General features: G+C 41.7%; 1 protein-coding gene across 6 annotated transcripts in view; it reads right to left on the bottom strand.

Annotated features, from left to right (window-relative positions):
• Positions 1–17,285, bottom strand: part of ANKS6 (ankyrin repeat and sterile alpha motif domain containing 6) — a 64,668-nt gene that overhangs the window by 20,080 nt on the left and 27,303 nt on the right. For 5 of the 6 annotated variants that reach the window (XR_002729758.3, XM_023202889.3, XM_023202876.3 and 2 more), the window contains exons 11-12: positions 16,698–16,867; positions 4,758–4,944 (exon numbers count right to left, since the gene is read on the bottom strand). Coding sequence is in view for 5 of the 6 variants with exons in the window: in XM_023202889.3 (XP_023058657.1) it covers positions 4,758–4,944; positions 16,698–16,867 (357 nt within the window). In the remaining variant the exon portion in view is untranslated. The remainder of the gene's footprint in view (positions 1–4,757; positions 4,945–16,697; positions 16,868–17,285) is intronic. The other variant, XM_023202900.3, reaches the window with a different exon arrangement.

Raw genomic sequence — 17,285 nt, 5'->3', positions numbered from 1 at the left:
TGACAAAACCCCATGTAAGGCTGCAAAGACACAGCGAGTCTGGGCCAGGACTGATTCCCTCCAGAATGCGACCCTCAAGTTCTGGGAGTTGCAGCTGCCAGAACTAAAACTCTGCCTTCTGTGCGAGAAGGCACCGTAAATGCCAATGCCTGCAGTAAATGCCAATGCCAGCAAGTCCTCAGCTAGTGTGAGGAAGAACTTAAGAAAGAAGGTGGTGGGCTTCAGAGCAGAGCCAGGGTTTGGCTCAAGTGTGCAGAGGCTGTGATCTTCCTGAAGGAAAAAGGCATCTATGTGGAACAGCAGAGCCAGAAGGGCAAAAGAAGATGATTTGGGGTGTCAGAACAGGGAGAATAAAGAAAAGGAGACAAAACCAGCACCTGAGGGGCTTGGGGAAATAATTCACTCACACATTCAATCGTGATTTGCCAAACTAGGCACTGGGGACTCAACAGATACCAAAACAGACAATAAGAAGGCTGACAGGGGCCAGGCAGGTGGTGTATGCCTGTAATCCCAGGGCTTTGGGAGGCCGAGGGTGAAGGATCACTTGAGCCCAGAAGTTCAAAACCAGGCCTGGCACTATAACGAGATTTCATCTCTACAAAAAATTTAAAAGTAATTAGCTGGGTGGTATGATGTGTGTGCCTGTACAAGTCCCAGTGACTCAGGAGGCTGAAGCAGGAGGATCACTTGTGCCCAGGAGTTTGAGGCCGCAGTAAGCTACAATTATGCCACTATGCCATGGTACTCTAGCCTGGGCTACGAAGCAAGACCCTGTCTCAAACAAACAAACAAAGGCTGATAGGCAAGACAGCAAGGAAGAAGAGAGCAGCATTAAGGTAGATGAGAGCATTTCCAGTTTTACAAACGCTGTTTTACAGAGGATGGTCACGGAAAGACTCGCTTATAAGGTGACCTATGAGCAGTAAATGAAGGAGTGAGTTATGCAGATATCTGGAGTAAGAGCATTAGGCAGCATCCAGACAGGAAAGAGCAGGTGCAAAGGTCCTGAGGCAGTGGATGCAGCTTAAATAAGTGATCAGGAGGCTTGGGTTCCTTCTTTTCTTAACTCACCCTCCCTCCCTCCCTCCCTCCCCCACTTCCTTTCCTTCCTTCCAGCAGTGACTACCACTGTGCCCAACGGACACTGGGTAGCAAGGATGGAGAGATCCCTGTTGTGAAGCTCAGTGTGGCTGGGAGGATAGGATGAGGAGGGTGAAAGCTAATACACAGTGCTATCAGTCAGCCTGTACATGGATGAACCACTTGCTCTTTACAACACCAATGAGGTAGATCCTATTACTGTCCCCATTCACAGATGAGGAACTGAGGCACAGAAAGGCTCGATACCACATCTTGGGTGAGGTCATCCTGCTAGACTGTGGCAGAGCAGGGAATCAAGACCAGTGGTCTAGCTACTAGGCCTGTGCTAGGCACCTGCTCTCCACTTTTCTCATGGGTAGTGCATGCTACGGTGAAGAGCAAGAATAGGGCGAGGTGGGGACAAAGAGGACAGCTGACCCAGCCCAAGGGAGTAGGGAAAGCTTCACAGTAGAAAGGCTACTGAGCGAGGACGTATGAGACAAATCAAATCCCAATCCACACATCTGTTGTATTTCATGACACTAAACCTTTGCTCTTGCCGTTCCCTACACATGCAGCCTTCGTCCAGAGTGGCGTTCTGGTAAATGCTTAACAACTGGTTCTCGGGGGGAAGATGTATGCATGTATACAGGCACATAAATCTATTGCAGATTTTACTAATATAAATGATTTATAGCACACAATTTACAAATAATAAAACATATAATATTCTTTCTTATAAATTCCATATAGCCAATTGATTCTCACCAAATGCTTTCATTTGTTTTTGCCCTACTCTTGTACCCACAGCCAAGGAATATGTTTCCAACATGAACGCTGGCTGAGAGTTTTGTTTACATGAACAAGAAAGATAAAAAGAAACAATAAAGACTTAATGTTGGAACTTCAGGTGAGCAACTTGGCTGAATCAGATAACGATTTTCAAATACTGGAAGAATATTTTCTCAATTTTTTGTGCGATTCACAAGATAACAGTTACAGACACAACATTCTTTTAAGTTTAATCCTCATTGTTAACATTTTTCCATCACTGCCTAGATTACAAGTAGACAATATCTATAAGACAACAAACCAAGCCCTGGATTGCTTGAGACCAGGGAGGTTGAGGCTGCAGTGAGCTGTGATCGTGCCACTGTACCCCAGCCTGGGTGACAGAGTAAGACCCTGTCTCAAAAAAATAAAGCAAGCCCTGATTGACGGCATTTGCCAGTTTCCATGGTATGAATACCCCCATCATAGCCAATTTCAACTTATGAATCTAATGTCCCTGAGAGTGAAGCTGAGCAGAGATGCGCAGTAGGAATGCATCATTATGGGGTATTCACAATGCAGATATGAGATATACACAACCTCAAGAGCACAGATAATAAAATATACAAAAATGCGTAAAAAATACATTTTAAGTACAATAGACTGTTATATTTCTATAATGTAGTTAATTCTAAGTCCATGTAATTTGTAAATAATGGTTGTGTTTAACAACCAGCTTGGGCATTTCCTACAAACTGAACAGTCAGCTCTGGCACCCAACTGCCTGTCTCTTCCCAGCGTCGTGGTCCAGCTGGAGTGCCCATTTGCCAGGGGAACCTTCCACGGCACATGGTGCTGATAGCAGGTATGACCTCACCTTGTGTTACACTCTAATGTCATTATGTTGAATGTGTCTGTCTCCCTGTGAGTTCCCCTGGGTGCACAGGTTAGGGCACCCAGGGGACTGCCCAATAAAATCTCCTGGAACTAATGTGAGGCTGAGAAGGTGATGCTGTCACAAGCCTTGCTGCTTCTAACAGGTGGAGTCCAGAGAGGAAGAATGCAGATGGAGAGATGAGGCAGGGCAAAGCTCACATGTGTCCTCGACTGGGACCACATATTTCCCAGAGTATCATAAAAATAGCTCTTTGGGGATGGATTGCAGCCCCTGGCCTATAACAATCATATACCCACAGGACAAACAGCTTGTGGCCTCAAGACCCAGGAACTCTCAATGGGAAAACTAAGCTTTCTGAACCAGAGAAATTATTCTACAAGGAAAGTGCTACTGGCCCTCTTCTTTCTTCATCCCAATTAGGACTTTGCAAACCATTTTTAATAATGAACAAAAGGGAAAGAGAGTGGGTATGGGTAGTCCATACAGACATCCACTGTCTCCACTGTTTTTTGGAAAACAATGGGGCATAAAAACCTAACTGAATCTCCAGGGGCTTCAATTCCTGAAAACCTCAGAGGTGGGAGAATTCACGAGTGTGGAACTCAAGACTCCACACAGAAAATACGGTTGGGGAGGAATGAGTTTGCTGGTGAACCTCTGAGGCCTTGATAAATGATCACACTGGATATCACAAAACAATAAAAGTAGCACCCAAATGAGTAGGATACCAGTGGCAGCACGCATTTATCAACTTAGTACAGACTAGAGCCTGTGCAGGTGATTCCAACTTATCTTGCTCAGCAGAACCTACTCAGCACCCTCCTCCTCAGCAGCTGCAGCGAGCTGCCCACAAATGCATTTGTGAGGGCCACACACACAATCAGATTTTCCTCCCTGCTGATTTATATTCCTCGATTTGCACCTGCCTGGGCCCCAGGTCTCACCAAAGCTCCCTTCCTCTTTCCCCCCTCCCAGCTCCTAGGGGCCACTAGACGGCAGTTTAAAAGGATGAGATTCCTTTCTTCATCTGCCTTTATCTTTCCTGGGGCCTGAGTGCAAAGCCTCTGCTCCTGCCCTACCACCCACTCCATCTTCCCTCATCATTCCCGCATGGGGGCTGCAGAGGCTGTAATTCACAAGGCAGGTTCCGAGGCTCTCCTGGCTGCAGCAGACATCAACTGCTTTTGCTTGCCCTCACCCATCCCCCTCCTCCTGGAAACAGTATTTCCAAATTTTCCTTTGAGGAACTGTTTCTCTCCCACTTCCAATACACAAATGTCAGCAGGCTGGACCCCAACTCTGCTCCAAAGCAGACAACTGACCCAAGGGGCATGGCCAATCAACACATTCCACCCCTGTGGACACAGAGATAGTCAAGGATGGGCAACTGACCCAGGTCATTATAAATACAGCTAAGCCAATGGCCTTACTTGGGATTTTGCTGGACCTACTGAGAAAGTAGCACTCTTTCTGCTGGGGTTGAAAAATTAGTACGAAGACAAAACTATGCCTGAAGCTGCTTGCCACCACTTGGAGAAAGCCTACGTGAGACCTGGAAACACTCTCAAAGCACCTGGATTCACTCATGGCTGAAGGACACCCTAGACACTCCCATCATATGAGCCAATGAAATGTCAGGTTTCATTTTTTTTCCTTGAACCAATGTGAATGGAGTTTCTCTCACTTGCAACTGAAAGAATCCTGACTGGTACAGGGTCCAGGGAAAGTAAGTTCGTGTTGGAGAAGCATTTCCACGGGTGTATGTTTGTGCATATAAACAAAACTCACCTATACTCAAAAACTCTGAGGGAGCGTACCATACCTTTGCACAGTGAAGACAAAAATACAAGGCAGAATCAGAGAAAAGGAGGGACATGTTTGTTGTAAATTTTCTTAAAACCTGACCTAGGATGGTTATAACAATTAAGGTCACCTTGCAGTTCCTTGCTGCCAGGTCATCATGGTGAGAGGAATAGGTGGGGTTTCAAGCCCTCAGGGGACTCACCCTCATCTGTGATGGTGCCACTGCTGGAGCCCCCACTGCTCTTGGACTGCTGATGGGATGAGGAAGAAGACACTGAAGACTCTGCAGTGTGCCCTTTGGGTGAGGGGGAGGGCGTGAGGGTTGGAGAGGTGCTCTTGGAGGTAGTGGAAGTTCCAGATGGAGGCCTTTTGCTGGTCTCCAATTTCTGCTGAACAGAGTAAGACAAATACATAAGCCATCGCCTGTAGGGTAGAAATGATGAAAACAGACACCCACAACAGGGAACATGGGCGGTATCTGACTCAACACAATGTTTAACCAGGGCTATGAAATCTACTTTTAAAAAACATGCAAAGCAGAAACAGCATTATCAGAACAATTAGAGGAAAATCCAACCCTGGAGCAGAGACAGGATGAGATCAAATAGCTGCACGTTATGAGTCAGGAAACCCCGTCCCAGTCCTGCCCTCCAGCTACTTGCGTTGTGTCTTTGGCCAAGTCCTCCGAGCTCTCTGGGCCTCAGTTAACCAGCTGTAAAATCAAAGTGTGGCTTACGGAGGCACAAAGTCTCTTTCTGTTCGTGATGCTCCTTCATCTACACCACTCACTTCCAAGCTTTTCACCAAAGAACACGTATTCTTCCCTTTTTCTCATTGGTTAGCTTTAAAACAAAGGCTTTTTACATTGAAATAATTCTAGACATATAGAAGAGCTGCACAGATAGAATAGAGTTCCCATATACCCCTCACACAGCTTCCTGATATTAACATCTACATCATCACAGTATAATGATCAAAACTAAGCAGCTGACATTGACACAACACTATTAACTAAACTACAGACTTCACTGTGTTTCACTGGCTGTTCTTCTCATGTCCTTATGCTGGTCCGAGATCCAATCCAGGACCCCACGCTGCATGAAGCTGAGGTGTATCTCCATAGGCTCCTCTGACCTGTGACAGCACTGTCTTTCCCTGTCTTTCATGACCCTGACATTTTTGAAGTCTTGGTCAGGTATTTTGAAGACTGCACATCATTTTGGGATTGTCTTATGTTTTCCCATAATTAGATGTGCTTGTGAATGTAGGGGGCAATGACCACAGAGGTAATATGCCCATTCAGTGCATCATTATGCAGAGAGGACATAGTATCTGATTACTAGCAATGGTAACCTTCATCACTTACATGAGGGGATGTCTGCCAGATTTCTCCATTATAAAGTCACTATTTTTCTTTTTAATATTATTTGGGCTGGGCGTGGTGGCTCACACCTGTAATCCCAGCACTTTGGGAGGCTGAGGCAGGCAGATCACAACATCAGGAGTTCAAGACTAGCCTAGCCAATATGGTGAAACCCCATCTCTACTAAAAAATACAAAAATTAGACAGGCGTGGTGGTGGGCACCTGTAGTCCCAGCTACTTGGGAGGCTAGGCAGGAGAATCACTTGAACCTGGGAGGCAGAGGTTGCAGTGAGCTGAGATCGTACCACTGCACTCCAGCCTGGGCAACAAAGTGAGACTCAGTCTCAAAACATAAATAAATAAATAAAAATAAAAAATAAAATATTATTTGGGAGAAGATTTTTTGGGTAACTATTTATTAAGGTACTGTCCATTAATTTTGCATTCACTGGCGAGTCTCACTGAGGCAAGTGTTACAGTGGTGTTCCCACGGTGATTTTCAATTGCCCTCGTTCCTTCCACATTTATTATCTGTAATACTTCTGTAAGGAAGAGTTGTTCTTTCTCTCCCATTTATTTGCTCAATCATTTATTCCTATCAGTATGGGCTCATGGGTATTTTTTATGCTCTGGGCCATAATCCAATATTACTGTTATTTTGTAGCTCATTATTACAGCTTTGGCCACGGGGAGATCTTCTGGGTTGGCTCCTGTACCCTTCTGACATGTGCCATCTTTCTTTTTAAAAGTATTTCCCTACTTTCTGACACCACAAAATACTTTAAGCTCATCTTATATTTCTGTTGACCCAGTACTAGAATAAACCACTTCTCCAAAGCTTTCCAAGGTCCCTTTTATTAGAGAATGGTATTTAGAAACCAAAATCTGGGCACTAGGTTGCTCACCGGTACTGGGACATCACTGCTTCTAAGTCCTCAAAGTGGACAAAGACACATATACACTAACCCATGTATACACACATAGCCATATCTACTTTTATATCTACTGTGTGTGTGTGCAACTCTCTGTGTATTTAAAAGCATGCACTCATACTGATTCATACCGATATCTCTGACTTCAATCCAACATCCACAGGTTTTGTTCTAGCATTCTTCCTTTGATTCTGTCTCTGACAGTAAAAACTCTGCTACTTATTTATTCAATCCTGGTATACATGTTAAGCATACATATATGCAAAAAAAATTTTTAGCCCATATCCTGGTAAGGATAGCAGAATTGTTAGCCCATATGCTGGTAAGAAAAAAAATATCAACTAGAATACAGTACTTGTATACAGTACTTTTTGTCTTTAGCCTAATATCCACTCAACACACGATTTTCTCCTCCACCTCCTACAATGTGGTTAGGTCATTCATTTGTAATACACTTAGAACTTTTGTCATAGTTTGCGTTACATCTTTGGTTCCTGGTTGATTTTTTTTTTTTTAATTTGCATACAGTAAAAAAAATAGCTCTGCTGCATACAATTCCATGGGATCTGACAAACACAGTGTTATGTATCCACCAAGAGAGTACAATACAGAAGAGTTCCATCATCCTCTGAATGTCCTTAAGCGGTCCTTTTTCTAGCTAATCCCTCCTCCTAACCCCAAGCCATAAAAACAAACACTCTATGTTCCATCCTGTGACTAGAAAGGAAAAAAATAAACTATTTTTCCTCTGTTCTTACCCCACAACAATCAACACAGAATGTGTCTGTGACCAAACGTATGGAGCTTTCTTCCCCTACACACCAACCAAGCAATCAGTTCTGCAGTGGACACCAGCTGAGTATCCTCCAATTCAAGTCTGACACGATCTATCCAAATACAGCATCAAATCCCAGGAGACTGCCCCCACTTCAGATGCCAACTGCAAGTCCCAGATCACTTCACCTGTGCTTTTGACTGGCTATAAATCAGAGTTCCCACAACTTCCTCTTTGGGTTTGAATAATTGGCTAGTGGCTCACAGAACTCAGGGCAACACTTATTTACATTTATAGGTTTATATGGAATATTATTCAGCCATGAAAAGGATGAAATCCTGTCATTCAAAGTGCTTTTGACTGGCTATAAATCAGAGTTCCCACAACTCCCTCCTTGGGTTTGACTAATTGGCTAGTGGCTCACAGAAATCAGGGAAACACTTACTTACACTTACTGGTTTATATGGAATATTATTCAGCCATAAAAAGGATGAAATCCTGTCATTCAAAGCAACATGGATGGAACTGGAGGACATTATGTTAAGTGAAATAAGCCAAGAATGGAAAGTGAAACACCACATACTCTAACTCATATGTGGAAGCCTAAAAAGATGATCAATAAAAGTAAAAAGTAGAACAGAGGATACTAGAAGGTGGGAAGGGAGGGACAGGAAGAGATTTGTTAAAAGAATACAAAATTATAGCTAGATAGAAGGAATAAGTTCTAGTGCTCTATACCACTGTAGGATGACTACCGTTAATAATGATATACAGTTTCAAAAAGCTAGAAAGAGTGTTCCCAACACAAATAAATAATAAGTGTCTGAGATGATGGATGTATAATTACCCAGATCTGATCACTATATATTATACGTATCTAAATATCACTATGTACCCCGTAAATATGTACAATTATTATGTGTCAATGAAAAAAATAAAAATTTAAAGATATTACCAGGATACAAATAAATAAATGCATAGGGCAAGGCATGGAGGAAGGCGCAAGGAGCTCCCACGCTCTTCCTGGGCATACTACCCTCCAGGAGGTCTCCAGGTGTTCAGCTGTTTGGCTCTCTGAACCCAGTCCTTTTCAGGTTTTCATGAGAGCCTCATTACGGAGGCACAACTAATTAAATCATTGGCCACTGATTATCAACTAAACCTTCAAACCCTGTCCCTCTCCCCAGAGGTTGTGGGGAAGAGTGAAAGGCTCAACCCTCTAATCCTGCCTTGGTCTTTCCTGTGACTGGTTGCCATCCTGAAGTTACTTAGGGGCTGCCAGTCATCAGTAAATTCATTAGCACACAAAATGACATCACTTTGGAGATTCTAAGAATTTAGGAATTGTATGACAGGAAACTGGATGAAGACCAAATACACATTTCACAGTTATCACACATCCCTAGAGTGTTGCTGTTTCCAGAATGTCATATAAATGGAATCACACAATTTGTAGACTTTTGGGTCTGTCTTCTTTCACTCAGCATAATGCCTTTAGGATTCACTCAGGCAATCGCATGTATCAACCGTGTGTCCCTTTGTGATGCTGTGTTGTGTTCTACTGAATGAATGTACTACAATTAGTTTATCTATTCACCTGTTGAAGAACATTTGGGACGTTTCCAGTTTGGGGTGATTATTTTGTAAAACGAATACAAAGATTCACAGATTTTTGCATGAAGAGAAATTTTTTTAAAATCTACCTAGTAGTCAGCAGTTAGCTGGGTCACATCACAAGTGAATGTTTAGTTTTATAAGAAACTGCCTATCTTTTTCAAGATGGCTGTCCCATTTTGCATTCCTATTAGCAATTAATGGGAGTTCCAGTAGTTCCACATTTGTCACCAGCAACTGTACCTTTTTAAATCTTAGCCAGTCTAATAGGTATATAGTTCTCTTAATTATGGTTTTAATTTCCATTATCCTAGTAACTGATGATGGTTAAACATCTTTTCATATTTATATTTTCTTTGATGAAGTATATGTTCAAATATTTTGCCCATTTTTACATTTACTTTTATTGTTGAATTGAAGGTTCTTTATTTAGTCTGGAAAAAAAGACTTGTTTGTTTTTTATACAGACAGGGCCTCACTCTGTAGCCCAGGCTGGAATGCAGTGGCAACATCACAGCTCACTGCAGCCTTGAACTCTTGGGCTTAAGCAATATTCCCACCTCAGCCTCCCGAGTAGTTGGGACCACAGGCATGAGCCACTGCACCTGGTTCCTGGATAAAAAACTTTTTCCAGATCTATGATTTGAAAATATTCTCTCCTAGTCTGTGGCATGACTTTTCATTTTCTTAATGGTATCTTTTGCAAGGCAAAAGATTTGAGTTCTGATTAAGTCCAAATTTGCCAATTTTTTCTTTTATGTACTATGCTTTTGGCACTGTGAGATATATATGGAGGTTCCTTTTCTTGCAATATGAACATCCAATTGTTCCAGCATTCTTCCTTGAAAAGACTACCCTTTCTCCACTGAATTGCCTTTGTATCACTGAAAAAAGAATTTAGCTGGCTTGTCTTGTGTGGGTCTATTTTTGGGCTCTCTCTTTTGTTCCACTCATCTATTTGTCTGCCCTTTTGCTAATACCACACTGGAGCTTTATGGTAAGTCTTGAAATTAGGTAGTATGAGCCTGCCAACTTTATTCTTTTTCATACGACTATTACAATTTTTTGTACCTCAATATAAAATTTATAATCAGTTTCTAGATCTCTGTAAAAAGAGCTTGCTGGGATTTTGATTGGGATTACATTTAATCTGTAAATCAAATTGCAGAGAATTGGCATCTTCATAATTGCAAGCCTTCCATCTCTTCATGTATTTAAGCTTCTTTGATTTATCAGTGTTTTGTAGTTTTTGACCTATTGATTCTATATATATTTTATTAGATTTATACCTAAGTATATTATAGTATTATATTCCATATAATACATTTTCACATAACTTCAATTTCATACACGTTAAATGTATTATAAATATTTTTAAAATTTCAAAATAAAAAAATTCTAAATGTCCTAATGCTAAATGTTTATTACTACTGTAGAGAAATACAGCTGACTTCTGGATATTGACCTGTACTATATCCTGAGACCTTGCTGGACTCACTTATTCATCCTAAGAGCTTTTGTGTAGATTCTTTGGAGTTTTCTATGTGGACAGTCATGTCATCTAAGAACAGAGATAGTTTTGTTTCTTCCTTTCCCATCTGTATGCCTTTTACTTTTCTTGCCTTATTGTACTACCAATAGTTTTTGGTACAAAGTTGACAGTTGGAGGTAAGAGACAACAACCTTGTTCCCAGTCTTAGGGGGAAAATAATATTTTACCATCAAGTATAATCCTGGCTATGTGTATTTTATGTCAGATTCAGGAAGTTTCCCTCAATTCCTAGTTTGTTGAGAGTTTTAATGATGAATGGATTTTAAATTTTGTTAAGTGCTTCTTCTGCATATTCTTCTTTAGTCTGTTCATATGGTGAAAGTTAATGATTGATTTTAGAATGGTGAACCAGATTTGCCTTCCGGGGATGAACCCCACTTGGTCAGAAGGCATTATACTTTCTATTTAATCATGGGATTAGATTTGCTCATATTTTGTGAAGGATTTTTACATTTATATTCATGAGGGCTATTGGTCTGTCATTTTTCTTTTCATGTTAGTCATAAAAATTCATCCTTGTTCTCAATCTTAGGAGAAAAGAAAATCTTAGGGATTTTCTATAATAATATAGGGGTCAATTCTCCAAGACATGCAATCCTAAATGTGTACACAGCTCGTGAAGCAAAAACCAACATAACTGAAGGAGAAACAGACCAAACTGCAGTTATAGTTGGACACTTTAAAACTCCTCTCTCAGAAATTAATAGAACAAGTAGACAGAAAATCAGTAAGAATACAGAAGACATGAACAACACTATCAACCAACCAGACTTAATTAGACATTTATGGACATTTATAGAACTCCTCTCCCTCAACCATAACAACAGAATGAACTTTCTTTCCAATTGCCTGTGAGAAATTCACCAAAATAGATCACATTCTAGGGCACAAAATAGACCTCAAAACATTTAAAGGGACAGAACTAGAAACAGAGCTATGATCAAATTAAACTAAAATCCCCAATAGCAGAAAGATTTCTGGAAAACAAATAATTGAAAAATGAACAATATGTTTCTAAATAATCAATGGGCCAAAGAGGAAATCTCAAGAGAAGGGGAAAATATTTTGAACTGAATTAAAATTAAAATATATCAAATTTTGTGGGATGTAGAAAAAGCATCACACAGAGGTAAATTTATAGCATTAAATATCTGTATTAGAAAAAAAGGAAGATCTCTAAACTGTAATCTAAGCTTCCACCATAAGAAACTAGAGAAACAAGATAAAACCTAAAGGAAGTAGAGGGAAAGAAATCTTATCTATTATTATAGATAAGAACAGAAATCAATGAAATTGAAACCACAAAAATAGAGAAAATCAATAAAACCAAAGTTGGTTCTTTGAAAACATCAATAAAATTGATAAACTTCTAGCCAAACTAATTAAGAAAAAAAGAGGTAAGTCACAAATTACCAATAGCAGGATTGAAAAAGGAGAAATTCCTACTGATCCTATGTAATAAAATGGTAATAGATACATACTATTAACAACTCTATATCCATAAATTCAACAACTTAGATAAAAGGGAATAATTCCTTGAAAGATACAAAGTACAAAAACTTACTCAAGTAGAAATAGAACACCTGAATAGTCCTATATCTATTAATGAAATTCATTCTGTAAGTTGAAACCTTCCAAAAGAGAAAATGACAGGCCCAAATGGTTTCCCTGGCAAATTTTATCAAACATCTAAGGAAAAGGTAGTAAGAATTGTACACAGTATCTTCTAGAAAACTAGAAGAGGAGATAATACTTCCCAATTCATTTTATGAGCCAACATGACTCGAGTTTTTTCTTTCAGTACTTTAAAGATGTCACAATACTGTCTTTGATTTGCATGATTTCTGACAAAAAGTCTGCTATAATTCCTATTTTTGTTTCTCTGTATGTAATTTCCTTCAAGAAAAGGCTGCCTTCAAGATTCTCTCCTTGGCTTGTTTTTAGTAGTTCAAACATAATATGGAGGGGTATATTCTTTTTGATATTTACCCCATTTAGTGTTCTGTGACCTTCCTGGATCTGTGGTTTGGCATCTGTCATCAATTTGAGAAAATTCTCAACCATTATTTCTTTTCATTTTTTAGGCATTATTTCTTTGTCTTTTTTTTTTCTTTCTTTCTTTTTGTGGAGAACGGGGTCTCGCTATATTACCCAGGCAGGTCTCAAACTCCTGGGCTCAAGCTATCCTCCCGCCTCTGCCTCCCTGAGAGCTGGGATTACAGGCGTGAGCCACCGCGCCAGGCAGCATTATTTCTTTACATATTCCTTCTGCCCCACCTTCTCTCTTCTTTTAGGGATTCCAATTTCTCTATGCTATGGCATTTGATATCATGCCATGACTTTTGAGTACGGTTTGTTTTGTATGTGTTTCTTCTTTCTTCTTTTGTGTTTCAGTTGGGGTAAATTCTACTGATCTAACTTCAAGTTCACTGATTCTTTCCCTGGCTGCCTCAAGTCTTCTGAGGTACCTGTCAAAGGTATTTCTCAACTCCATTACTGTTTTTTTATTTCTAACATTTCCACTGGGTTCTTCCTCATAGTTTCCATCTCTCTACTAAAATAGTTACCCAAGGTTACCCATAAGATCTTGCATGTTGTTTATACTTTCTATTAGGACCTTTAGCATATTAATCTTAGTTATTTAAAATTCCCTGTCAAATATTCTAACACCTTTGTCAGATCTGATTATCATGATTGCTTCATTTCCAAGGAGTGTGGTTTTTCTTGTCTTTTTGTATGTCTTGTAAATTTTGCTAAAAATTGGACATATTATAGAGTATAGACTGAGATTTCTAAGCATAAATGGATATATCTTTCTTCCTACTAAGACTTTAACGCTCCTTCTAGCTGATTATATGCCTGAGTGGAAAAAGAAGACCCTCCCTGAGATTTTGAAAGACTGCCAAAAAGCTGGCTATACCACTAGTATATTCTTCTCTCTTTTCTCTGCTCTCTCCATGAAGACAGACAATCTCAAATGGAATTTCTGATTAAGCAGGAGATAATTAGTATATCCCCACAGATCTATCCCAGCCAAAAGCGAGTAACATGAAACTCTGGACCATATAGGCAACATACTGGGGAAGAGGTGGGGAAATATAAGAATATTTGGGATTTCTGTGAAATATTTGAATTGTTCTCAATATCCCTTGAGTGGTAGGTTGATTCTGTTAAGGACATCATCTCTACCCTTCCCTCTGCACATAGTTCTGTATGCTCTCCTGCCATAGGCATACTAACTTGCTTAAACAATCCGACTGGTTTTCAACCCATGCCTTTAGCCACTGCCATGAGACCATGTCCGGGCTTGTTGTAGACACCCAGGCTTGTTGTAGACACATGTGGCTCAGTTGTCCTGGCCACCTCGGCCACCATCCAGGTGAGTGATCCCTGCAGACCAGAGAACTGCCCACGTAAGTCCAGATTAAACTGCTGACCCACAAACACACAAGCAGCTAAGTAATGTTTTTGTCTGAAATGACTGAGTTTTAGGGTAGGAACAGAAAGCTGATATATCTAGCAGGCCTTTTGGCCTCCAGAGATCTGGGAAGTATTGGTGCACACTATAATGACATCTACGCCATGTCTCCTGGAGCTCATATCACACTGATTCTTGGCCCTGCTAGATGCCACGCCCTGTGGATATTCCACCATTACAGCGTTATTTTAAGCAAAGTACAAAAACCAGATTCAGGAGGCTCATATTTTGAATACTAATTTCTAATTTTTACTAAGGTAATCTTTGAAAAAGCACTTCATGTCTCTATTTTGCTGCTGGGATAGAAAACCCACTTCTATGTCCTTTGATTTAAGGCTGTGGTTTCTATGAGTCCTGGACTGGGCTGGCTGTAATAGACGCTCTGGCAGGAAAAACATTCCCCAGACTCTCTCCTGAGAGTCTCATTCAGGTATGCTGGGGTGGAGCCCAGAAATCTGAATTTTTAGACAGCTCCCCAAGATCATAACATACTATTAACATTATGTTACAAATGTCAGGTGATCGTTGAAATGGATGGTTTCCCCAGTTTACTGCTTCCTGAATGCATCTTTTGATACAATCTCCTTTCATCAGAATATACTTATATATAATGTATGATCAATATATCAAAATAATAGTTAACACTTAATATAATAAATAATAGTTAATGTAATTTATAACTTGGAAATGTCTGCTTATTTCCAACAAAAATTAAAGGAAGCTAATATATAACACATCTAATAAGACCATCAGAAAATAAACAAAATTTTAGACAACAAAGAAACACTGTATCAAAGTCTCAAAACAGTACACTTCATGAGTAGCTGAGTCTCCTAGTAGCAAAGGCAAAGAAAGAAATACAATAATTATAAAAATTCTTACTATCTGATAAAATATATCAAAGTATCAGTAGAGACTTTTTTCCCCACAGCCAAATTATAAAAGGAACTTAATCGTATAGGACTTTTACACAAATTATTTTGAAGATAAAAAAATGGAAAATAAGTGAATGTATAGGGAGAAAGAGTCTTTTTGGAGCTACACTGTAAAAGGAATCTAATTATATAGGTCCTACTGCATAATGGATCTTGAATAACAAAAAGAGTTGTGTAACCAACAGCAGCTGGGCAGAAAATGACTATTTCTCACACAGTACATGTACATCCTGGGAGCATAAATCTCTGGAGGTGATTCTTTGGTGGGCAAAGGTCCATGGATGAGGGAGGCTTTCTGTGTTCAGACTTTTCTCACCGAAGGAAGCTTATGACATCTAAGAAATATGAAGAGTAGGATTATGCCTGGACATAGAGTCCCCTCAGAGGAGGAAAGGGCTATGCTGCACTAGTAGGGAGCCAGTTGGTGGAGGAGCCAGTTCACATTCATGACTAGGAACCCGCACTCTGGGGGCTCACACCAGATATCAACCAAGGCGAAGAGGTTCAGGAGGCAGAGGCAGAGTCTGAAGGCACTAAAAAACTTCTCGTTCCAGGAAGGCATCTAGGTTTTCTTGTCTACTGCATAATCTGTAGACACTAACAACGTGGTGACTGTTCTCTGGCTGCATTAATGGAAGCACAATGCCCAGAAGCAGGGAGACAAGGTCCCGGCTCTGTCCTGCTCACGTCCTTCCTTCAGCTCCTCCCTGTAGCCTCTGGAGTGCTACACAAGTTGTTCCCTCACCCCGGAACAGTCACACCAATACCCCTGGCCCACCCATACCCCTTTCACCTGGCTCTAGCCTCATCCTTCAGATCCCCATCCAAATGGCCCTGATGCCATCAAACCTCAGTAGGGCCCCCCATCTATGCCCCTACAGCATCCTTGCTGCTTCACAACAACCCCTGTCACACTGAGCTGTGACTGCCTGTGTCCTTAGAGTGGTCGTCAAATTTCCCAGTTCACAGCTGGGTCCTCACTGTTAGCTGTGCCAGGCACAGAGCAGATGCTCCCAGGATGTACACAACGGATGAATAAGGTTGAAGGACAACAAAGACCACTAAGAACACTGTCAATAGGAAGAGCCAACCTGGGCTTACCCTGTGCCAGGCCCTGTTCTAAATGCTGAGGTATGGGGCTGAGAGCTGAACCCAGGAAGGTTGCTCAACTCATGCTCTTAAACCATTCATCCTCATCAAGGAACAAAAGTGTGCCATGTGCTGGGTGACCTGTGGGGCTGCAGGAAGTGGGTGTGTACCCTGCCACTGTGCAGCAGCCCAATGCCCCTGAAACCTGGAGATGTGAGGGGAGGTAAATGCCTGGTGCGGGGGACCGATTCAGCCCTTCTCATGAAGCCCAGGAGTGGCTGGCTGGAAGGGGCCTGTCTTTAGTCCTGTCCCACAACTAAGGCACTGCCCATGCTCCCCGGCAAGTGGGCCACGTTAGGACAGAATCTGAGTGTAACAGGAGGAGGACGCACAGAACAAGCACCTTGCCAACGGGAACGCTGCCGCCTGCAGGGGAGGCTGGAAGCTCAGACGGGCTGGACGCCGGTGCTGGCCCCACAGGGCTTGACCGATGGCTGGGTTTCTGCTCCGATAATCCGGCTGCTTTTTTCCTCTGGGCAGCGATTTGGGACAAGACATTGTCTATGCTGCCACCTGAGGAAACACAAAAGGAGTGAACACCATGGGCACAGAGGGCTTACTCCAACACAAGGGTGGTGGGCTGCCGTGTGATGACTGGGTTGGAGTCAGTCTCCCAGACTCCCTTCCCCATGTGGCACCAGGACAGGGCTGACAACAGGAGAACTCTGCAGGAGAACCGGGAGGTGGAAGTTTAGGCAGCAGGCCCTGTGCTGTGAAGGCGTGATGGTAAGAGGTGGGAAGCAGCAGCACAGGCAAAACCCAGTCCATCCTCGCTTTCCCCCTGCCATGGCCAGCTCGTGCCGGCCCCCACCAGGCACAGATACAACACCCTGCACCTGACACCCACAGCAGTCCCTCTGCAGTGCCAGCCAGCAGCTGCACAGACCATCTTGTCTGGCTGCACCAGGGTTTCAGGAGGGCTAGTGAGCGA

Source organism: Piliocolobus tephrosceles, chromosome 14 (assembly GCF_002776525.5).
Source record: "Piliocolobus tephrosceles isolate RC106 chromosome 14, ASM277652v3, whole genome shotgun sequence".
Taxonomy (NCBI): domain Eukaryota; kingdom Metazoa; phylum Chordata; class Mammalia; order Primates; family Cercopithecidae; genus Piliocolobus; species Piliocolobus tephrosceles.
Note: the sequence above shows the minus strand (reverse complement) of the source record. Positions and strands in the feature narration are given on the sequence as shown.